The following is a 24807-nucleotide window of genomic DNA, read 5'->3' on the forward strand; positions in this document are numbered from 1 at the left end:
TGCCCCAACCATGGGACCTGGCTCCTGCCTCCCAGACTGCTGTTTCTTCTTCCTTGTCTGGTAGCCGTCATTGCCAGCACCTCTCCTCGGTCTTAGAGTCTAATATAGTTCTAGAGTCTAAGCTCCAATCAGAGCTAAGACTAGGTGGGGACTAAAAGCTATTAAAATAATGATATTTAAAGATCATGAACATTCTTAAGCCCTCCCTTTCCTTAGTAACAGTCAGCATATTCTTCCTGCTTGTCTTCTTGGATGATACTGAGCCCAAGTTCAAGGAAACCTCACAGTCTGGATCCTCTTTCAGTTTTTTTCCCTCCCTGAAGCCTTACAAACTGGAACTGGAGTAAGAGTTGTTTTTGTTTTTTAAAGTAGAGAACGACGACAAAAGGAGAGAATGGCTATGGTTGTGCAAGAGGAATATATTGAGGCATTGCTTTTATTATTTTGTCCAAGATTTCTAAATTAGCTTTTGGTGGTGGACTGTTTTTTCAATGTCACTAATTTTGGTCTATACTGTATTGGTGACAATCTCATAAACATGACATGCAATTAGAGCTGTGTGGTGAAGGGTGGGCAAGTGGTTCTTGGGGGACAAAGGAAGGGCTACAATGTTACTTGAAAGAGGATAAAGCAAGGAGCCTTCCTAAGGAGAGTTTGAATTGAGTTTTGAAGGGGGAGGGGAGGGTTATTCTATTAATATCTAGGTAGAAGAAATAATTTGAACAAAAGAATGAAGCACAAATCAGCCTTGTGTGTTCCCAAATGCTCCCCAGCTCACCCATAAACACTGCCTACTAAGATTCACTCAGCCTACTCACATGCCACCTAGCCCAAGGACTTCTCTGTGTGACTTAGCTTATACCTCTTTTTTAACCTATTATGCCATTTAACCTATTATGCCAAAGTATGGCTGTCACGTCTTCTTGAGCACCTGGAGACCCTGTCCCTTCCTCAGGCACTCCTAGGAGCTGATGGCATTCATCTGGAATTCATCTACCTGTGACAGTGTCCTTGATGCCAGGTTCAAGATGTTGCAGGTGATCCTTACCCTCTCCCACCATGTTCTGGCTTCCAGCTTCAGTGAACCCAGGCCAATCACTAGATCTCTTCTTGTAGGGGAATGAATGTCCCACAAAGGATGGGAATGGGACTTCTATTTGAAGCTGGAGAAAGGAAGATCAGGGAAAAGAGTGATTTCGGGATTCTGGGATAAATTTAAGAAAAGCTCCCATTTTGCTTATGCCTCAGGCCTGGGGCAGTGAGCAAGGCAAAGCCTACACCTGGATACCAGGAATACCCCAAGAGGGGAAAGGGTGGAAGATAGATGAAGTAGGAGAGTGGCAAACTCCTTAGACAGATAATCTGATACCCCAGAATGGACGTGAGAAACGAGGTTGTTAAATTGTTCTGGAGTAGCTGCTGGGGTTGGTACCTGCCTTGTGGAGCCACAGGTGCAGAGCCAGGCATCTGCTCCTCTCTGGCTGAGAAGCACTCCCATCAACATTCAGAGCCAGCCACTGAACTCTGGCTGTGCCAGGGAGCATTACCTGGAGGTTCTGGAGCTGCAGCAAATCTGGAGGAGAGGCTTTTGGTTCTGAAAGAAACCTTAGAGCTCATTTAGCTCAACTCTATGTGTCATTGTACAGATGAGGGAACAGATGGGAAATGACTTGCTCAAGCCACACTGATTTGGCCGAGATGGGTCCATCATGTAACACTGGTGCTATGGTCCTTAAAACTGAGGTCCACCATGTCAGCTGATTCCTCACATGCTCCACCACCCCTTCTTAGTACCTTGTTGTGACATGAGTAAGCAAGGACTGTGTAGCTTGGCCCAGAATGAAATGCTAACCAAACTGTGCTGGGCCAATGCCACCACTGACCTCCAAATGTTGGCCTCTTCTTTTTGTCTGTGCCTAAAGTTCTGTTTCATCAGAAAGAACCAGACTCTGGAAGGAAGAAAATGGGTCTGCGGCTAGCAGGATCGCAAACCCAGTGGAGAAGTAAATGAAAAGGGCCCTAGAGGATCCTAAATTAAAGAGACAGGAGACTTTGGGGGTGTTTATTGCAAACTGCTATAATTAAAGTGATATTTTACAAGTGTTTGAGACAGAGGGCTGTGGGATCTGAGCCAGGCCTCAGCTTCTGAGGCCCATTCCCGGAGGGGGAATGGCACTGGCAGGGAACATGGACCCAATCACTGCTGCTCATTAAGCACAGAGTCATGGTGGAGTCATCTGAAGGAGCCTCAGAGGAAAAGAAGGGTGTGTAGAGAGCCACAAAGCAACTGCTTTAAATTATGAACCTTGCTCTGGTCCTACTGAGCACGCTGCTCTCCTGGAGCAGGCCTCAGAGCCAGCCCCATGACTGACATGGATCCTTCCTTGGGCCCAGGCTTCTCACCAGCTCAGAGCATCCAGGTCATCTTCATTATCGTTCATCACGGATTTCCTTCTGCCTGCCAGAAATTTTTCCAACTTGTAGCTTAAAAATGTCAGCAGGAGGAAAGGCAAGCGATGTTCTTGTTAATATAAATCCGCAGCAAAAATGATTTGAGAACTGGATGTTTCCCAGGGTTGGCAGGTGTGTGGATGGTTCCCGGCACTCTTTATCCATAGGGTGCTTGAATGCATAGTGCTGCTGAAGATGCCAAATGTCTGAGCTTTTAAGACTTGTTCAAGTTGTTGAGAACCTGTGGGGATAATCACTGGGCAGAATCAGCCTGGCAGAACACTGGGACATGGGAAGGGGAAAGAGGGGAAACTGGCAGAATACTAAGGTCATTCCCAGGAGGAAGGGAAAACTACTTCCAGAAGTAGCAGCATGGAGGGCTATGCTGAGGCTTTGCTCAAGGGGGTCCAGCGTGCTTGGGGTGAAGAAGTGACCCCCTCCTGCCATTCTGGGTTACTATTTGGGCAAAGCGAAGTCCCAGGCAGTTTCCTGTGCACATTTCCACATGGCCTGCATGAGTCGGGTGAAGCCCATGTCTTTGGGCTTCTCCAAGCCTCTCATCAGCCGTTGCTTCATGATGGAAACAAATTCTTTATTGCTCAGCTCCCCATTGCCTAGAGGAAGAGGCAAACACAACAGGGATAAATGGAAGACTTAGAACAAAGGTGCCCAGAAAATTTCATTCATACAATGTAGGTTCCAAAGCCCAGCACACTCTCACAGCCAAACTCAATCCTCTTGTCTTAGCATTAACTAGTTTGCTCCTTCCTTGATGTTTCCAACTGTAATTCAGTGACAGTTCTGTGCAGTGTGACAAAGTTGAATTGAGAATATAGTATATGCCAGGTCCTGAGCCAGGTGTTTAGAATGAAGAGATAAGCAAGCTTTGTGCTTTGTCCTTTGGAAATACTCCCAGGTGGGAGAGACAAATTATTTCGACAATGTGGTTAGTGCTATTATAGAGTAAATAGAGGATGCTATGGGGGCACAGAGGAAGAATATCTAACCCAGGCTGTGGGTCGTGCAAACACAGATCAGCACAGGCTTCCTGGAAGTGATTCCTGAGTTGAATCTCAAAGGATAAGCAGGACTTGGTCAAGTAAAGGGGAGTGAGATGGGGAAAGTTTTGAGGGAGGAGAAGTAGCATAAGCAAGAGCACAGGGAGGAAGCGGCATGGTTGCTGGAGAAGTACAAGTAGGGAGGCTGAGGTGGGAGAACTGCCTTGAGCCCAAGAGTCTGAGGTTGCAGCGAGCTATGATCATGCTACTGCACTCTAGCTTGGGTGACAGAGCGAAACCCTGTCTCTTAAAAAAAAAAAAAAAAAAAAGAGGTGGGGGTCTGGCAAGTAAACTAAAGAGGTTGGCAGGAGACAGGTACACCAGGGTCTGTATTCCTGCTGAAGGGTTGCTACTTTTCTTCCAGGCGGAAGCAGGGGAGTAGGATGTAGTCAGATTTCCATTTTGGATACATTTCTCTGGCTGGATGTGTGAGGATGGATTGAAGGGGGCACAACTAGAGTATGGGAGTCAATAGTTGCAATAGATGATGAGGGATTTTCATGGTGAAAACCAAAATCAAAATTTGGCTTTGGGTTCAGCCACTGCATTCCAGCCTAGATAACAGAGTGAGACTGTGTCTTAAAAAAATACATAAAAATAAATGTTTTTGGAAAAAATTCAAACCACCTAGAAGTGATCAGAGTGAAAACAGAAATATGGAGAAAGTTAGTATGTCTATGCAGTGCTGTTCATTAGAACTCTCTATGATGTGGGGAAATGTTTTCTGCTATTCAGTACAGTAGCCACCAGCCACATGTGACTACTGAGTACTTGAAATTTGGCTAGAGAGATTAAGGACCTGTGTTTTAATTTTATTTACTTTTAATTAATTTAAATTTGAACGGCCACATGTAAATTGTGGTATCATATTGTGGACAGGGCAGCTCTAGAGAATAACCCAGGCCCGCCTAAGAATGAAGCCATCTCCTTAACCTAGCTCTGGGGCCTCCTTTGAGTTGGACCTCGGTTTGTGGGTACAGGCTGGAGATTTAAATAATTTAAGTTCAACTTAATAATTTAAAATAATTCAAGTTAATGAGCATCTGTTATGTGCAAAGTACTATCTGAGGTCCTATTGAGGGGTTCAAAGGTGAAAAGGACTTGTAACTACCTTTTAAAAACTCACAATTTAATAGGGAAATTAAGTCAGATACATGGAGATAGAGTATAGTATATACTAACACAGAAAAACAGAACCAAGTTAAGGAATAAAAAAGCCAGAGGGATTCTTTTTTTTTTTTTTTTTTTGAGACAAAGAGTCTCGCTTTGTTGCCCAGGCTAGAGTGAGTGCCGTGGCGTCAGCCTAGCTCACAGCAACCTCAAACTCCTGGGCTCAAGCGATCCTCCTGCCTCAGTCTCCCGAGTAGCTGGGACTACAGGCATGCGCCACCATGCCCGGCTAATTTTTTCTATATATATTAGTTGGCCAATTAATTTCTTTCTATTTATAGTAGAGACGGGGTCTCGCTCTTGCTCAGGGTGGTTTCGAACTCCTGACCTCGAGCAATCCGCCCGCCTCAGCTTCCCAGAGTGCTAGGATTACAGGCGTGAGCCACCGCGCCCGGCTGGAGAGGGATTCTTTATGCTGGGGACCAAAAGGGACACTTCATAGGCTAGAGTGTTTGAGCTGGCCCTTGAATGCCATTAGCCTGGCTTCCTGGAGGAAGATGAACAACAAATATTGGCTGTAAGAGAGGGAGGTAATATAGTATAGAGGGGGGCAGCATAGCTTTGGTTCCAGTCCTGGTTTTGCCATCTATTGTCATCTTTGTGATCCTGGGAAATTTACTTAACCTCTCTGAGTCTCAGCTTCCTCATCTGTAAAATGTGGTTAATAACAACACTCACATCAGAAGATTAAGCAAATTCGCTTTCTGGCTCATAGTAAGCACTGAAAAAAAATTGTGAGCTTCCACGGTTGTTGTTTTTGTTGTTGTTGTTGTTATTGTCACATCAGCTAGCATAGCTAACACATAGCCAGAGCAGAACCAGATTTCTTAAATGGGCTAAACTACAGAGTAGCCACAGACACCACAGACCACTGTGTGGAGCTGGAATGCTATGCCAATGGAATGTGAATGCCTGAAATGGGCCCCGGGAGGTGGAGAGATCAGTACTCTCTTCTTTCTAGAGACACTCAAATAGTTGAGTGCTCCTTATCTGCTAAGCAGCAAGTTGAGTCTAATATTTTTGTTTCCATCTTTAAGATCCTTATGGCCATAAATTAATTTAGGCCTACAGGCAAACTGGAATTACAAGAAGAGATGGAAAACACAAGCCAGGACTAGGGGTTACATTTCTCAATATCATGAGGATGAGGGCTAGGCTACTGAGGTAGGAGAGGGGTGGCTTGAAGAGATTTGACGCTGTTTGAAGGCCCTGTCATAAACGATGTCTCTAAGGGCAGGTGAGGCTCAGTTTTCCTCCTGACTACAGAGGGCCCCACTCACCATCACAGTCGAAGAGTGCAAATACCACATCACACACATGGTCTGAGAGTTCCACTTTAGCCACTGTCCTGGCCACTTGCTGCATGGTCACTGAAAAAAAGAGAAAGATGCCATTAATACATTAGCACAGCAGAGGAATTTCATTTTGCTTCCTCCTAATGGTGGGATAAAACTGCTCAGTCATAATAAAAGTTTTCAACTTTTATTCAAGAAGTCATTATTCAAGAAAATAAGAATTTAGTTTGTATTCATATCCCCTTTCCTTTTTACCTCAGGTTGTTCTTTTCTACTGCTGCTACACTTTAGAAGGTATATAAAGCTAACTAGAATGCCCAATATTAAATTCATAGAGATGGAAAGTAGATTAGAGGTTATCAGGGTCAAGAGGAATGGACAGTTAGTGTTTAATGGGTACAGATCTTCTGCATGGGGTGATAGAGAATTTTTGGAAATAGTGGTGATGATTGTACAAAATTGTGAATGTAATTAATGCCACTGACTTGTATATTTAAAGATGGTTAAAATGGAATATTTTATGTTGTATATATTTTACCACAACATAATTTTTTAAAAAGTGAAAATCTACATAATAAAGATGTGATTCTAGTAGCCTAGAACATAGAGTAGCAACTTTTCTTATAAATTATTACTAGAAGAGTTCCTTAAACCTAGAGCATAGAGTGGCAGCTTTTCTAATAAATTATTACTATAAGAGTTCCTTAAAAAAAAAAGAGAAAGAAAGAATGCCTGTTATTACTATAGTCTCCTTGGCATTTCCTTCCCACTGGAAAAAGTCAAGGAAATAACCAGGTAGCAAAAGGAATGGGAGGTGGGGAACCAGGAGGCTTGTCCTTGGTGTGGGTATGCGAAGGCCTCACACTTCAGTGACTGATTGACAGCTAAGTACCATTGCCCTGGGCCCTGCTATGTCCCTCCTCCCTAGTGGTTTTGTACCACTTTGTCTTTTTCCAACTGTGCCACTGGTATAAGCAGTGGCCTCTGTCTTACTAGATAAGTATGCATCCCTTTTTAAAAAATACTATTTTTTTAGACCTCCTCAGAAAATCTCTTCTCTCTTGCCACTTTCTCTTTGTCTGACATTTACTGTTAAACACTAGCAATCATGTGAGAATTGGGTTCTCATGAAAGACAAGCCAGGAAGGACTTAGGCAATTTCCACTGCCTTCTCTCTCATTTATCCTCAAACCTGGTCAGATGACACCTATAAATCATATTATTGCTTACAGATATACTCTTTTTTTTTTTTTTTTTTTTTTTTGAGACAGAGTCTCACTTTGTTGTCCAGGCTAGAGTGAGTGCCGTGGCGTCAGCCTAGCTCACAGCAACCTCAAACTCCTGGGCTCAAGCGATCCTCCTGCCTCAGCCTCCCGAGTAGCTGGGACTACAGGCATGCGCCACCATGCCCGGCTAATTTTTTTTTTTTATATATATATCAGTTGGCCAATTAATTTCTTTCTATTTATAGTAGAGACGGGGTCTCGCTCTTGCTCAGGCTGGTTTTGAACTCCTGACCTTGAGCAATCCGCCCGCCTCGGCCTCCCAAGAGCTAGGATTACAGGCGTGAGCCACAGCGCCCGGCCAGATATACTCTTAAATGAAGTAAAATGTGGAGGAAATGTTACTGGAAATGGCACTAAAAAAGGAAAAAAAATGTGGAGGAAAGAAAGGGATTAATTTCCTTTTATGAAACAATGTGAACTTAGAATCAGTGTGCCCTCTTTGCTCATTTCATTCCTATAATTTCAGTTCCTGTTACCAGCCTGACTTGTCATTTTTTTCTGCATTTGATCTTTCACTTCACCTCTATTGCCTCCCTATATTCACCTCGGTGCCCCTGAGGTCAGCAGGTACAAATGCCAGAGCAGTGTAGTGAGGCAAGGCAATGCAGTAGAAAGCTGTGCCTGGAGTCACAAGACCCGGGCTCCAGTCCTGGCTCTACCACCAACCTGCTGTGACACTTATGGAGTCACTTGACCTCTTTAGGTTTAACATATTCAAATGAGGGGATGCCATAATATAACTGCTGAAGTGGCTTAGTAGCATAAAGAAGGGTTTATTGGTGTTTTCTAGAATCTGAGGGTGAGGGTGTGGTGGAGATATACAGAAATAGCTGAGGACGTAGCTATTTCTGTGTGGCAGAGGGTAGAGGAAAGGTATATTGGCCACAAGCGGGGCTCAGCGTGGGTTACTGTTCATACCAACTTTCCTCCCAGGATTTGAGTGACGGTGAAGGAGGAATCAACATTCCTTGAAACTGAAAGACTTAAGCAGAAGATATTGTGGTGGATATTCATGAGATGTTTTTTGGGAAATCTACAAGACTGTAGAGTTCTAAGATTCAGAAATTCAGCCTCGGAGATCTAAATACTTGATTTTGCCCAGGAAAAACTTATTCTGCTAACTAAACTGCCCAGAAAAGGAACAGAGATCAGACCAGTTTACAATGAGAATAATAACTGCTAAGAGAACTAAAATGATGACAGCTGGTCATTACACTTCTCAGTAGGAAAATCTACTAAGGAGACTCAATTAACCTCAAAAGATTGCTCAGGGAAAACAGAATGAGATCAGAAGAAACTGGATGCTTTCAAACTGTGGTTGCCTACTGAATTACTCTTCGCTGTCACAGAAATGTGTCCTGCCTGGGAAAGGGACCAGAACCTGTTCTGCATTAGATAAACACAAATGCTTTTCGTTAATCATTCCTTTTTTTTTTTTTTTTTGCATTTCACATTAATCTCATATTTCTAACTGCTATTAATATAACTGATAACTATCTTCCTTCTTTCTTTCCCAGTTCTTCATTCTCTCAGGGCAGTGTGCCTATTGCCAGCTGTCTTGATATTCCAAGTACTCATCCTTCTCCCCATGAAGATGTTGCCCTTTCTGCTAAATAAACCATTAACTAAATAATATTCAAGGATGTCAGTGAGAGCTCTTGACAATTTCTAGTGAGAAGCTCATTAAAGTGGTATTCAGTGGTTGCACAATACAGACTTTGGAGGCCGCCAGCAAGAATGCTTCATTACAAATGCTCTCTCCTCACAGGATAGTTTTAGATTATGTTCCATCTCACAAGGAGAGTGCTTTGGTGTCCTTTGTACTATAAAAGGAAAACCAGGGCTGCTAAGTCATTATAACTCAAACCACTGGGATGTTACCAGCAAGCAAACAGCCTAGCTGTGATGCCCTTTCACAGCCCAAGGATATGAGTCAGAGCAGTGGAGGAAACAAACATTTAACTAGCTGGTGAGCTGTCAAACCGGGGGCCTTTGGGATGGGATGACAGCAGATTACAAGCCAAGCGCTTGACAGCTGGTCCTGAGAGTTGGCTCATTCATATTTGCTTCTAATGTCTCTGAATCACAAAGTCACAATTAAATGACAGCAAGCAGAACACTTTCCCCCCTCAGATGTTGACTTTTCTAAGCAGACCAGTTGTTGGTACTGGAATTTTGGCCTCCCCTATTTGATGATGCTAACTGATTGATGGTTGGAATTCCAGTTCCTAATACTCATGGAGTGTGAAGGCATCCCAGAGAAGGCCTAGGTTTCCAAAGCCTACGTATTCCTTCTGTACAAATCTGGCCCAGCTGCCTGAACAATTGGTTGACATGTGATTGGGTGATTTCTATTAGATTGAGGTGGCAGAGAATTTGAAGCAGGCTTAATTGGCACTTAAAAATCTCATACCATCTGGCTTTTTGAAAAGTCTAGGCAGAATCTGAGTTGCATCAGGTCCCCAGTTTACTCTCTGGCATTGTCTATGACTGGACATTTCAAAAGTAGAAAAAATACACTGAGTTGGTGTGATATGATATCAGAAGCTACATTAACATAACACTATTCACCACAAAAAATGAACAAAAGAGTTCTGGAGTGATAGGAGCCCAAGTGTCTGCTTAGAATCAGAGAATCTTAGAACTGGAGGAAAACTCAGAGGACATATGAAATCTAGAGAACTTACATAACTTGCCCAGGGTCTCAAAGCTAGATGGTAACAGAGCTGGGTCTAGAATTTAGCTCAATGCTCTTTCCTATACATACTGGATCTACTCTGATCCCTTTGTTATATGGACAATATCAATTCCTCCACTCTAAAGAGTTCAGATAAAAGAAGAGCCAAATTGAGGAATACTCAGGGACGAATAACTGAACAGCTGAGAGTTGTGAGGAGCCAGCATTGTAGCTTGACCATGGACCTGACTGCCCTATACAGTGGAAGGCCTTGAGCATTCCCTAGGAACTCATACTGACAATTTTAGGGACAAAACTAAAAAAATGTATTAAACAGTAATCCAATGAGAAGCACATGTAAAAAGGTGGCCTGGGAGTTTTCTCCACAGCTGCCTCTGATGCATAGACAGAGCTTTGGGCAGCATGACCCAGTTAGCAGCTGCCTGTCTCTTCCTAATGCAAAGGTGTTTGGAAAGGTGACACGACAAGTTGGGCTGACAGTCTCTAGCCGTTTGGTCATGTGATTATTCCTGCCTTACTGGAGAAAATCCTGCAGTGGAGAAAATGAGAAATTGGCTTGTGACTGCCAAGGTGAAGTGAGGGGAGACAGTTCTGCTTCACCCCAAGAAAGGCTTGTGATGCCATGTCTTATTTTCTTAAGTCCATCCCTAGATGGTTTTGGGTGGAACAAGGGGAAGGATATTTCCTTAAAGAGCATTTGTCCTGTCTTTTGTATTTTCTTTCAAGATACTTTTGCTAATGCAACACACACATTTCAGCCTGATTCTAGGGTGGGGAGAGGGGCAAGGACAACATTTAGGAGAACTAGCAATTTAAGGAGCCAAAAGCAACACAGTATACTAATAATGAAAAGGATCACAATTCCTTGTTCTGCAGGTGCTTTTGAGCCATAGGCAGGCTGACCCCCTCTGTATGTATACTCAGGCTGCCTGTCTGAGGTGATGGCCCTAATTTCCAGTATATACCACAGAGAAAACCTGGACAGTAGTCAGGTTTTCTGAGCCTCAGAGCATCACCCCAGATGACTGTTTCAATGGGCTTACATGCTTACTTTGGCACGAACTGATCTGGCAATAAGATTTATTGCCAATATACAGTATTTTATCTAGGTTTCTTCTTTTTTTTTTTTTTTTTGTTTGGAAAAAAGTCAAGCTGCATTATCTAGGTTTCTTAAAATTCCTCATCACACCTTGTCCACAAAAGTAAGCATTTCTATAGGCACCATTAGGCAGTCAATGATTTCAGCTGATGCACCCAGGGGGCAACCACAGTTTAGTGGAGGAGACTATACTTATCATTAAGATGGAGAAATACATGGAAAAATATCAGAAATATAACACACACATATGGGTTACAATGGAATAGTGTGTATTTGTTAAGAGGTACATTTTGGATCTGGATTCTAAAGGAGAAAAGAGACAGACTGTTCCAGATTTGTGCACGTATGGTAGTGGGTGAAGTGAGGTGGGGGTGTCAGCTTGAATACTATTGAAAGCAGGAAGGGGTGCTAAAGCCTGACCAGAGAGTTAGAACAGAAGGTACACAGGGGGATGAGTGCATCAGGAGAGATTTTACAGAGGGCCAGTCAAGTCTCCTTGCAAAGAAAACCTTTAAAACAAGGCCAGGTCTTATTTGGAGACTGATTTATCATATTAACTTGCTTTTCCCTCTCCCACTCTTTAAATATTCATTCTCTTAACTTTATTTATTTAGAGACAGGGTGTTGCTTTCTCTCCCTGGCTAGAGTGCACTGGCATCATCATAGTTTACTGCAACCTCAAACTCCTAGGCTTGAGCAATCCTGCTTTAGCCTCCTAAGCAGCTGGGACTACGGGCACGTGCCACCATGCCTGGCTTATTTTTCTATTTTATGTAGAGACGGGGGTCTCACTTTTGCTCAGGCTGTTAACTTTATTTTAAAAACTAGTTTTCATTAAGTAATACATTCACATGTTTCAAAATTCAAACAGTACAAAAAGGTTGACATCTCCCTTCCAACTTTATCCCCCATCACCTAGTCATCCAAAGGCAACCAATCTCACCAGTTTCTCAGAAATATTTTATAGATATAAAATCAAATACTTATTCTTTACCTCTTCCCTTTTCCCACAAAAATCATGGTGTACTAGTTTTTACTCATTTAACGAGATATCTTAGAAATAATTCCATATCAGTACATGAACAGCTTCCTTTAACAGCTGCATAGTATTCCACTGACAGGATGTATCATAATTTATTTACCTAACCAGTTTCTCATTTATTCTAATTTCTTTCTTTTCTTTTTCTTTTTTTTTTGAGACAGAGTCTCACTTTGTTGTCCAGACTAGAGTGAGTGCTGTGGCATCAGCCTAGCTCACAGCAACCTCAATCTCCTGGGCTCAAGCGATGCTACTGCCTCAGCCTCCCGAATAGGTGGAACTACAGGCATGCGCCACCATGCCCAGCTAATTTTTTGTATATATATTTTTAGTTGGTCAATTAATTTCTTTCTATTTTTAGTAGAGATGGGGTCTTGCTCAGGCTGGTTTCGAACTCCTGACTTTGAGCAATCCACCCACCTTGGCCTCCCAGAGTGCTAGGATTCCAGGTGTGAGCTACCACACCTAGCCCATTTATTCTAATTTCAATCTTGAGAAGAAAAGCATTGTTTTTTCCTCTTTATAACATTAGTTCCTTGGTAGTCTACGTTGTCAGCTTCCACAGAGCTTGAATCTCTGATGGCTAAAGTGAGAACAACTGATGTATTTAAATTCAGTTTGTTGAGATTGTATGAAACACTAAATACTCACTTTTACAAGTGTCTTATTATACTTCAGAGGCTTTTAAAGGTAGTAAACCTTGAAGCTTCCAAAGTAGCAGTGCTTATAATAAATACTAATCTCTATACTTTCTCAATATTGGTGTAATTCTTGTCACTGTTATTTTCTGATCTTTTTCTCAGTGGGATGTAATGTTGGCTGACTTTGTCCTTACTTATCTATTTAGGTGGATGTTTTGGCAGTTTATCCCACCCCCACCTTACTTCCTTTCCCAATTGTAATTGTGGATCCCCACAGGTCTCCTCCTCCTTGGAGTGCTTATATAATCTTACTAAATCATAATATATTCAAAGGATGTAGTTAAGCTGAAGAACCAATCTTTAGAATTGCTAAGTGGCTTTAAATTTGGGAAAGTAAACCAGGTCTCTGCAGAGAAAATGCCTCATAAAGCAAACATTTATTTCAGATTTTTGAGCTTCCTTGCCCACATTATGAATAATTTTAATTTAAGAATTGATGACTTTGTCTTAAATGAATGGAATCCTGGCCAACACTCCTCTTCACATATAAATGTTTTTACAAAATGCAATGATGAACTGAAGTGCAGGGGTTTGCCTCCCACAGTTATTTTTTTTTTTTTTTTTTTTTTTGAGACAGAGTCTCGTTTTGTTGTCCAGGCTAGAGTGAGTGCCATGGCGTCAGCCTAGCTCACAGCAACCTCAAACTCCTGGGCTCGAGCGATCCTTCTGCCTCAGCTTCCCGAGTAGCTGGGACTACAGGCATGCGCCACCATGCCCGGCTAATTTTTTATATATATATCAGTTGGCCAATTAATTTCTTTCTATTTATAGTAGAGACGGGGTCTCGCTCTTGCTCAGGCTGGTTTTGAACTCCTGACCTTGAGCAATCCGCCCGCCTAGGCCTCCCAGAGAGCTAGGATTACAGGCGTGAGCCACCGCGCCCGGCCTCACAGTTTTTAAAGAATTTAAAAAATAGGAACTTCTTCCCTTCATAATCGCTTCCTCATACATCTTTGTGACATTCCTGCCTCCTGCCTTCATGCTATGTCTTGGCTGTCTGGGGGATGCTCTCCCCTACATTCTTGCTGCGAATTTCTTCTATTTCTGCCATTACATAAAAGCAATTCTTTAGATCCTTCTAGCAGCAATCGGTGCCGGTGTCCTAAAGAGTCACTGAACCTGAATTTCTGCTCCCAGTTTTGTGTCATACTAGCTGTGATTTGAGTAAGTACTTTTCCTTCATGTAGGTTAAAAACAACAAAGTAATGGTTTAAACAAAATGATTTTTAAGTTCCCTTCCAGCCCTAAAATTTTGTGACTGTCATGATATATATTTTTTTAAGATGACATAATGGCTTACATCAGTTAAAATGTTCATATCTTCAGAAGCCCTCAAAGAATAAAACTAAAGGTGAAGATTTCTGGAATGATGGCTGGTGTGGTAGGCAGAATTCTGATGTGGTAGCCCCGATATTCCCACTCTCTGGTCCACATGCCCCAGGTAATCCCTTCTCCTCAAGTAGGGGCAGAACCTGTGAATATGACAGAATATCACTCCTGTGATTAAGTGACTGTACATGGAAAAGGTGATGGGATAGTTACTCCCATGACTACATTATGTAAGAATCCATCTTAGCAGACTGTGGGAGAGATTCTCCTGTTGGCTTTCAAGAAGAGAGCTGCCATATTGTGAGAGGGCCACGTGGCAAGGAGCTGCTGTGGCCAGCTGAGAGCAATGTCTGGCAACGGCCCCTAAGGAAAAGGGGACCTAGTTCTTACAACAGAAAGGAACTGAATTTGCTAATGACCTAAATGAGCTTGGAAGAGGACCATGAACTCTGCATGAAAATGCAGGTCCCCACCTCCCACTGATGGCTGGATTTCATCCTTGTTAAGATCCTGAGCAGAGAACCCAGCTATGCTGTACCCAGATTCTGACTTACAGAACCTGAAGTAATATATAGGTGTTGTTTTAAGCTGCTAAATTTGTAGTTATTTGTTATGCAGCAATAGAAAGCTAACAGAGCTGGCCAATAAGGAAGGTATTTATGATTGGGAATGCCCTTTTAAAAACGTTCTTCAAATCATACTTTATATATAGCTTCACTCATTTTTTAGGTGCATTTCACAGAACTGTTACTCTTCTGCAACAACTATACCAAACTCCAAAAATTAGATCTTAAAGAGGCACTAGCCAAGGTCTAATTAAATTTTAAATTTCTTAACAAGAAAATAAATTAAAACTGTCACCCTTCTTTTGGGAATTACATAGATTTCACATAGACAGGTTGGGTTGACAGTCTCTGGCCACAGATCTGGATATAACTTTAGGCTATAGCATGCCCCTTAAAACATTACTACATTCAGTAAAAAGATGATTTAGTTATAGTCATAGAATTTTAAATCTGGAAGAACCCTTAGAGATATTTAATATAACTCCAACCAGAGGGTCAGAGAAGTGACCTGCTCAAGGTATCAAAGTAAATTAATGACATGAGAAGGGACTACAGTCCTAGCACTCTCCCCTTTACCCTAGGCTCTTTAGAGTATTTCACCTTCCCTTGCAAGGGATCTGGCCAGGTTTAGAATTAGTTTACTGATTTATTCAACAATAACTGAAGATCTACTTATATAAAAAATTGTTCTAGGCTCTGAGTAGGACACAAAGACATGGAAAACATGGTTCATGTCTTTAAGAATTTACAGGCTAGTAGAAAATTCCCCTTGAATACTGAAGATACTAGGGATAGCAATAGGGGTTAGTTATTTCTAGGAACAGAGAATTAACTAAGAAAGGTTTCCTGAAGGCAATGACCCCAAGAATTTTTGGATGAATTATGAAACTTAGGAGAAGCTAAAGGTTTCAATACTCATTAAATAAGTACAAACAACTTACAACTTCTAAGCTAATAAAAATCTCAAAGTGACTAAAGAAAGTAGTAGATATTACTTCCTCAGAGAATAAAAATAAGCCAATTGGGTCCTCCCTCCTCATTTAAGGGTGATCTTTTTTTTAAAAAAATAACTTTTTATGATGTTGCCGTATTAGGATAGGTTGCTTCCAGTCTATCAGCCCCTTATAAAATAAGGAGGCAGAAGAAATTCAGCACCTAGGAGTTGAAAACCAGAACAGGCAGCTGGGTAGAGGTGTAATGTCAGTCTAATATATTAATATAGTATCATCTCTTTTAATCACCAATAACCCTGAAACAAGTATTCTATTATCATCATTCTATAAATCAGGAAACTGAAGCTTTGAGAACTTAAGGGATTTATTCAAGGTCACAAAACTAGTGAGTAGCAGGGACTCAAACTCAGGTTTTGAGTTTAAAACCAAAATTTATGCTTACCACAATTTCTTGCATACAGTTAACTCTCAATAAATGCTAAATAATATTACAGTATCTACAAGTACAATGAAGCTTTGACACACCCATGAGTGGAGGTGGTGAAAAACATCTTTGTTATTAGAAGATAGACCTGTATTCTGTATTTTCATGTTGAGAAATGGACAATGCTTAGTTTTTCTGTTATGCTTTTGTGTATGGGTTTCTTCACTGAAATGTAATATGATTCAAAAAAAGAGCACAGATGTGTTTATTAAGATGTTCCTATGTGGGATAAGAAGCTGGATTAGATAACTCTAAGGGTCTGTTACTGTAAGTAAGTACTACCAATGCCACAGTGTATCTGAGCTATAGAACCTGCTCCTGAACTGAACAGACAACTATAGGGGGAAAATGTCATATTTCATATTCAAGAAAAGGGCACTATCTCCAAAACATCATAGTTTACCAAAAGGAACTTTATTTTCACCCTGAGAATGGTCAACTCTTAGCCAAAGGCAACTAGGAGGAAATAACCTAGAGTCTATCTTCCCTAAGCTACTGAGAAACATGGCTCAAAATGGTGAACTTGCATTGCTTCCTGGTTTGTGTTACAGCAAAGATTTTCAAACTCCAACAGAAATTTGGAATATACTGAGAGGCAACATGATGCTGTGGACAGAATAGACTTTAGGATTAGAGATACCTGAGCTTGAATCCTGGCTCTACCACTGCTTAAATGGTGTAACCACGGGAAAAGTCTGCTTAATTTTGTATTTCCTCATCCATAAAATAGGAATAATACCACCTACCTTTCAGGTTTTAAGGATTAAGAGAGATGATGTACATAAACCATGTAGCATTGTGTGTGGCAAATAGAAGCTACTATGAAATGATAGTTGCCATCAGTGTTCCACATGTATGATGGCCTCACAGTCCTCAAAAGGGCAATGATACAGGCTTCTTAGGGCTCAGGAGTGGGAGGCAGCTTGTCTGTCAGAGATGGTTGTTCAGAATATGAGTTTGTTATGTGCTAGAAATTTCTTATTCCATCAGTAATTTCTGACTCCCCCAGCAACCTAGTAGGGTCCTAAATGCCGAAAGACTGAGGCTCCTTTACTCATTCAAATTGTTAGAGTCAATTAACCTGAAAGTCACAAAGGTTCTTAGAGGGCATCCATGCCATCCATATCACTTCAGAGACAAAAGAAACTGAGATTTGATGATGAGACTGATATTGCAGAAAAAATATCTGGGGTTGCAGAGAGCATCCTGTAGGAGTCATGTCACAGATTTTATTATTTATTTTCTTGTTTTGTCAGACAATAAACTGTATATAGAGAATGACTATAAAGAATTAGGACAACTATTCATAAATTATTATTTTCAATATAAGTAGAATTGTGCTGGGGCATGAATGGTAAAGGCCATGGACTATATTTGTGTGATTATTTTCCTATATTATAGTTCAAAGTATTAATAAATGGGAGACATAACTGGACCCACAAGTTTACCAAATTGATAATATCCTGAGGTGCTTTACAATGGAGCTTTACTGTACCTGGAAACCTTTTATTCTCCTGGCAGAAATAGGAATACTCTGAGTTATATAGGCTGTAGCTCATTCCAGAGCTCCTGCTCAAATAATTTTTAACTTCTTTATCATAGGAAGCCATTGGGAAAGGAGTTGTGTTCAATTTTCCATTACCTTCTTCAGCAAGCTACTTAAATCAATCAGACAGCCCTTGAGAGGCAATATATCTAATTTTATGCCCAGTATGTGTACGAGCAACAGAACCAGTCTTAAGTGCTAAATAAAAGAGACAACCTATAGTGGAAGCCCACAATATTTCATGGAGAAAGGTTCTTTCTTGAAATGGTCAGAGTTCACCAAGGACATTTCTTTATTACCTGAGAGTTATCATTCTTGCATGGGCCATACAGAATTAAAGAAATAACCTCAATGAAATTTGGCATTTTTACTCTCAAGGAATTGGATCATGCTCTAATATGGTAAATCTGCAGTTGCCAGCTGCCTGGATCGCTCAAATTGTTCAGAAGAACATTAACTCTGTAAATTATTAAAAGATATTTTGAGGTAAATCGAGTTTGGGAACTATATCCTTCTTCTGGAGATTAAAAATACCCACTAGCATATTAAAAACTTGGCAGGAATAGTGCTACAGGAAGAAATTCTGTATAAGTGGCATTTTCCAAACTTACCTGAACCATGGAACACTTTTTTTTTTAAACTCACAGAACCATCAACATATTGCAGTATACAGTTATCTTCCCAATGCTGTTTCAGAAATTCTGTGCTAAATTATGTCTAAAGACTGGTTTGTAAGCTCTAAAACAGCCAAGGAAGAGACATTGCCAGGGCCTCTAAAAGGTGCCAATTTCTGAAGGTTCTAACCTTTTGGGAAAAAATGAAGATAGCAGAGACTGAGAGCAGAAGCCACACAAAAGGTACTGCTGTCTCTACTCCTGCCCCACTCTTACTCTGCCCCTAGTATGGGCCAGAGGCTCCTCTTCAAGCTTCTAGTTCCCCTTATATCTAATTAGCATTTATCACACTACACTGGAACTGCCTGTATACTTATCTTTTTCCCCCTTTAGACTGTGAGCTTCTTGAAGGTGGAAACCCATGCACAGCACAGTATCTATCTGTGCTGTTGGCTGAATAAATGTTTGAGCCACACTAAATTTTGTTTACATTATCAACTTTATCATGGAAGCAGCTCACATTTACTAAATGTTCACATGACAGGCACAAAGTTAAGTGCTTTACGTAGATTTATCCTCATAATAACCCTATGAGGTGGGTACAGTTGGCCCTCTGTATTTTCGGGTTCCATATCCACAGATTCAACCAACCACACATCAGAAATATTCAGAAAAAACAACAACAAAAAAAGTAACCATACAACAATAAAAATATTACTAATAAAAACTACAGCATAATAACTATATAACATTTACATTAGGTATTATAAGTAATCTAGAGATTATTTGTAAGTACAGTTGGCCCTTAAGCAACATGGGCTTGAACTGTGTAGGTTCACTTATATGCAGATTTTTTTCAATAAATATATTTGAAAATTTTTTGCAACAATTTGAAAAAATTCACAAACCACATAGCCTAGAAAGATCAAAAAAATTAAGAAAAAGGTATGTAATGAATGCATAAAATATATGTAGATACTAGTCTATGTGTTAATCAACTGTTCTTTTTTATAGTTTTAATTTTTATGGGTACATACTAGTTGTACAGCTTTATAGGGTACATGTGATGTTTTGATACAGGCATACAATCTGAATTAATCAAATCAGAGTAATTTGGGTACCCATCACCTCAGGCATTTTAACATTTCTTTGTATTAGGAATATTCCAATTCTATTCTTTGTTATTTTACAATATAGCATAACTTATTGAATATAGTCATTTTGTTGTACTATCAAATATTGTTCATTCTATCTAACTATATTTTCAAGCCCATTAATCATCTCTATCTCTCCCTCCCCGCTGTCCTTCCCAGCCTCTGGTAACCATCATTCTACTCTCTGTCTCCATGATATCATTTGTTTTTCATATTTAACTCCCACATATGAAGAGAACATCCTTGAGATTGGTCTTTCTGTGCTTGGCTTATTTCACTTAACCTAATATTCTCTAGTCCCATACATGTTGTTGCAAATAGCAAGATTTCATTCTTTTTGTGGCTATATAATATTCCATTGTGTATATATACCACAATTTCTTTATCTATTCATCCACTGATAGACACTTAGGTTGATCCCAAATCTTGCCTATTGTGAATAGTACTGAAATAAACATGGGAGTGTACGTATCTTTTCCATATACTGAATTCCCCTCTTTTGGATATATACCCAACAGTAGGATTGCTGGGTCATACGGTAGTTCTACTTTTGGTTTTTTGAGGAACCTCCATACTGTTCTTTAGTGGTTGCACTAACTTACATTCCTACCAACAGTGCATGAGGGTTTCCCTTTCTCTGCATCCTCACCAGTATTCATTATTACCTTTTTGATAGAAAACCATTTTAATTGGGGTGAGATATTTCATTATAGTTTTGATTTACATTTCTTTGACTACTACTAATGAGCATTTTTTCATACGTCTGTTGGCATTTGTACATCTTCTTTTGAGAAATGTCTATTCAGATCTTTTACCCATTTTTAAATCAGATTATTTGATTTTTTTCCCTAGTGAATTGTTGGAGCTCCTTATATATTCTAGTTATTAATCTCTTGTCAGATAGGTAGTTTGTAAATATTTTCTCCCATTCTATGGGTTGTCTCTTCACTTTGCTGACTGTTTCCTTTGTTGTGCACAGCTTTTTAGCTTGATGTGATTGATCCTATTTGTTCAATTTTGCTTTGGGAGTATTACTGAAAAAGTCCTTGCCCAGACTAATGTCCTAAAGTGCTTCCTCAATGTTTTTCTTTTAGTAGTTTCATAGTTTCAGGTCTTAGATTTAAGTCTTTAATTGACTGTATATTCTTGGTAAGACATTTAGTCAACAGTAGGCAGTTGGTAAGACATTTAGTCAACAGTATTAGCAGATAAATTTTTGGGGAGTCAAAAGCTACACTAGGATTTTTGACTATGCAGGTAGGGGTGTCCCTAACTTCTGAATTGTTCAAGGATCAACTATATAAGGTGCTTGATTCAGCAGCACACATATACTAAAATTGGAACAACACAGAGAAGATCAGCATGCCTCTTGCATAAGGAGAACATGTAAATTTGTGAAGTGTTCCACATTTTTTGATTAAAAAATAAAGGGTACAGGAAGATGTGTGGAGGTTATATGCAAACACCCCACCATTTTATATATGGGATTTGAGCATTCATAGATTTTGGCAAGAATGGGGAGTCCTGAAACCAACCCCCACTCCTGGGGATATTGAGGGACAACTATATTTTTATCCTTATTTTAATTTTTTTTTTTTTTTAGAGATAGGGTCTCACTCTGTTGCCTAGGCTACAATGCAATGATACAATCATAGCTCACTGTGACCTCGAACTCCTGAGCTTAAGTGATCCTCCTGCCTCAGCCTCCTGAGTAGCTAGGACTCTAGGAGTATACCACCATACCTGGCTAATTAAAATAATAAAAAAAAAATTAACAGAGTTTAAGTGACCAAAGAATGATTGTGGATCAGGCAGCCCTCAAAACCAGAACAGAGAACTCTGGTTTAAATTTTTTTTTTTTTTTTTTTTTATAGAGACAGAGTCTCACTATGTTGCCCAGGCTGGTTTTGAACTCTTAGCTTCAAGCAATCCTCTTGCCTTGGCCTCCCAAAGTGCTGGGACTACAAGTGTGAACCACTATACTTGGCCTATCCTTATTTTTAAAACATTTGGGCAGTTTCTGAATTTAGTTTCTAGCTAGTAGAATTTAGTTTCTACCCAGCTAGTAAATGACAGAGCCAACATTCAAATCCAGGCAGTATGATTTCACAGCCTGTGTTCATAACGACTACACATTTCTTTCTCTTTTCTAAGATTCATATCAGCAGTAAAATTCTATAGTAGAGCAGGAGGAGAGGCCTATAATTCATAGAGAACTCAGATCAATGAAAAAGTCACTGGTCTGGCTGTCAGGATCAGGGAGGTTGGAAAGTATAGGCCTAGGGCAGAGCACAAGGAGGGCCTGTTAAAAAAGACACATCTGGCAGAGTGAGAGGACTTGGAAAGGACAGCTTGCTAATCTTTCTGTGCATACCCCAGTACACAAACAGTTAATATTACTGCTATCATCACCCTTTTAACATGGAAGAGGGTGAAATACATGTCAAGTCTAAGGAATCCACTGTGTTACAGAACACAATGGATTGATGACATGAATGTTCTCTGAGTCTACTATAAAAGGTGGAGATTTATTGGCTTAGGATCCTCTGTCTTGTCCAGATATATCAATATGTTCATTCATTTATTGATCATATATTTACTGAGTGCCTACTTGTGGTGTTATGATATATATATGTGTGTGTATACATATATATATATATATTGGTTTTTGTCCATGGTTCATGATTCATAACTTCCACAGTCCTTGTTATAATGCTGGGAGCTTTAGGCCTCAGGAACAGGCCTCACAAAAGAGAATCTCTCTTTCTGATTTTCCCCTGTCCCTGTCACCTGCCAAAGCCAGGACTCTAATCTGATTATGGGTCAAAAGACCCTCATTCCAGAGAGGGTCTTGCCCCATACCCTGAAGGAAGGAATAATGCACAGAGAGTCCAGGAATAATCTGAACAGAAAAGCCTTGCTAGATTTAGATCATGCACTTTTTGTCCAATTACATTTCTACCCAGTTGTCATCATGCCTATGTTGTGAAGCCTACATATAATTCCAAGAGGACTAGGTTTGGGGAATTTCCAGATAGCTGAACATGTGGAGGTTTCTGGAGGGTGGTATGCCTAGGAAGGGCACGGAAGCTCCACATCCCTTTCCCCATACCTAACCCTATGCATCTCTTCATCTACATCCTTTGTAATATCCTTTATAATCAACTGGTAAACCTAAGTGTTTCCCTGAGTTTTCTGAGCTGCTCTAGCACATTAATAAATCTCAAAGACGGGGTGGTCGTGGAAACCCCAATTTGAAGCCAGTTGGTCAGAAGTTCTGGAGGTCCAGACTCACGACTAGTGGGAAGGAGGGGTCAGTCTTGGTGACCGAGCCTTCAACCTGTGGGACCTGACCCTATCTCCAGGTAGATAGTGTCGGAATTGAATTAAAGGACGCCCAGCTGTGTCCTCTGCTTGGTGTATGGGGAAAACTTCCACATTTGGTTACAGAAGTCTTCTTCTGTGTTGGCTGTTGTGGAGTTCAGAGGAAAGCACGGTTTGAGAGTTTTCCTAAAGCACTATTATATCCAAGGTATAATTCTAGGTGTAGGGAGTATTGAAAGGTGGCTTTGCTAATAAAGTAGCTAACAGGGAAAGATAAACTATCACACAGAAAGTAAGAGAAATAAACTCATAGCTCCCCTTTAAAGAGAAAACTGACAGCACAACTCTCCCCTTTGTTTTGATTAAACACCTGGGACTCTCGTTATCTCTAAGAGTTCATTTCCACAGCCTTGAAGAGCCCTAAGCAGACAGCAGAGATGCATCTCCCTCCCAGCTCTTGCAAAAACCAGATTCCAAGGACTCTGATAAAGTCAGCCTCATAGAGAAAAGGAAAAAAAAAAAAAAAAAAAGGAAAAATCAGACACAGCCACTTCAGCCGTTCCTGTTAGCAGTCTGCAGCAAAGGAAAAAAAACATTTTTACCCTTTATAAGCACAAGCAGCTTTTCCTCAGCTGCCAGCACTTTCCACCTTCCTTCTTGTAGTGCTGTGCCATTTTCCTTCTCTCTGACTCTTTTTTTCTCGAGAAAGCAAAATAACCTTTTTACTACTTTCCATCTTAATCCTTGTGTGAGAAATCTTTCTCAGCCCACACTGTGAGCTCCTAGTGAGTTCCCCATGTATGAATTCACACCCTTATAAGTACATCCATGAACAAGATATCCGTGAGCAAGACAGATAAGCATTCTATATAGTAAGGGATGACAGATAATAAGCAAACACATAACTGCTTGAGAAAATATCAGGTAGTGATATAAATGCTGTAGGTAAAAAATAGGATAATATAATGCAGGATGATAGAGCTACTTTAGAAAGGGCAGATCTTTCTGAGGAAGTGACTCGTATCAACCTGAATTACAAGGAGCCAAACACATGGGGATCCTGGGGAAGAGCACATGAGGTAGAACAGACAGCTAGAACCAAGGCCTTAAGGTGGGAGTGAGCTTGGTATATTTGGAATATAAGAAGAACAACATGGAGTGGAGAGAACTGGAATGAAAGTGATATTTGATGAAGTCAGAGAGTACACAAGGGCCATGGCCTAGGCAGCCCTGTGTAAGCCAGGGTGAAGAGACTAGGGCTGCAGTAGGCAAATGGAGAAAAGGAGGCAGATGCAGGATATGTTTTGGAGGTAAAGACATGGATTTATTGAAGAAATAAGAGAATAAGAAATTAAGGATACTGCCTATTTTTGTATTCTTGAGATTCTAAATATTTGGTGAATAATTCAATTTATAAGATTTATTGAAGGCTTCCCATTTATGTACCAATATTGCAGTCAATAGTCTCTGCTCTACCTCATTAGCCATACTGTGGAAATTTAAGCCCATGCCCATAATTTATAGTTAGGAACTTATGACAATAGTGAAGGCATAAGATTTTAGGTTAACTTTAAATTGTAAAATCTGTAGATGATATAGTTTTTTAAAATTTATATTGAATAGTCAGGTAAGGCCTCTATGAGGAAGTAACACCTGAATTGAGACTTGAAAGATACATAGAAATTACTTGGGTAAAGATTATAATTAGGTTTCTTAAAAAAAAAAATTAGGGTTTTAAACAGATACATACAAATATTTTCACAGCAAATTAAATTCACATTTTTGGTTTGTTTTTGTTTTACTTTGCAGACTACATATGGTTGACTTTTAATTTTTAGTTGCTGTAGTGGGTTGAATGGTGGCCCCCCCAAAATATATGTTCACATCTTAGCCCCCAGAACTTGTGAATGTGACCTTATTTGGAAACAGGGTCTTTGTAGATATAATTAAGTTAAAGATCTTGAGATGAGATCACCCTGGATCAGCCAGTTAGGCCCTAAATCCAATGACAAGTGTCCTTTTAAGAGACAAACAGAAGAA

The 24807-nt window shown here is 40.3% G+C and overlaps 1 protein-coding gene and 1 non-coding gene across 4 annotated transcripts in view; one reads left to right on the forward strand and one right to left on the reverse strand.

Moving 5' to 3' along the window:
- Positions 1-2048: 2048 nt before the first annotated feature.
- Positions 2049-24807, reverse strand: part of MICU1 (mitochondrial calcium uptake 1) — a 246858-nt gene continuing 224099 nt past the window's right edge. For all 3 annotated transcript variants that reach the window (XM_076010083.1, XM_012762546.3, XM_012762541.3), the window contains 2 exons: positions 5960-6049; positions 2049-3065 (listed from right to left, as the gene is read on the reverse strand). In XM_076010083.1, the coding sequence (XP_075866198.1) occupies positions 2908-3065; positions 5960-6049 (248 nt within the window). In that variant the 3' untranslated portion in view covers positions 2049-2907. The remainder of the gene's footprint in view (positions 3066-5959; positions 6050-24807) is intronic.
- On the forward strand, positions 20749-20857 carry LOC142875760 (U6 spliceosomal RNA). The gene has a single exon (XR_012923054.1). It is a non-coding gene; the product is annotated as a U6 spliceosomal RNA (small nuclear RNA).

This window comes from Microcebus murinus, chromosome 14 (genome assembly GCF_040939455.1).
Source record: "Microcebus murinus isolate Inina chromosome 14, M.murinus_Inina_mat1.0, whole genome shotgun sequence".
Taxonomy (NCBI): domain Eukaryota; kingdom Metazoa; phylum Chordata; class Mammalia; order Primates; family Cheirogaleidae; genus Microcebus; species Microcebus murinus.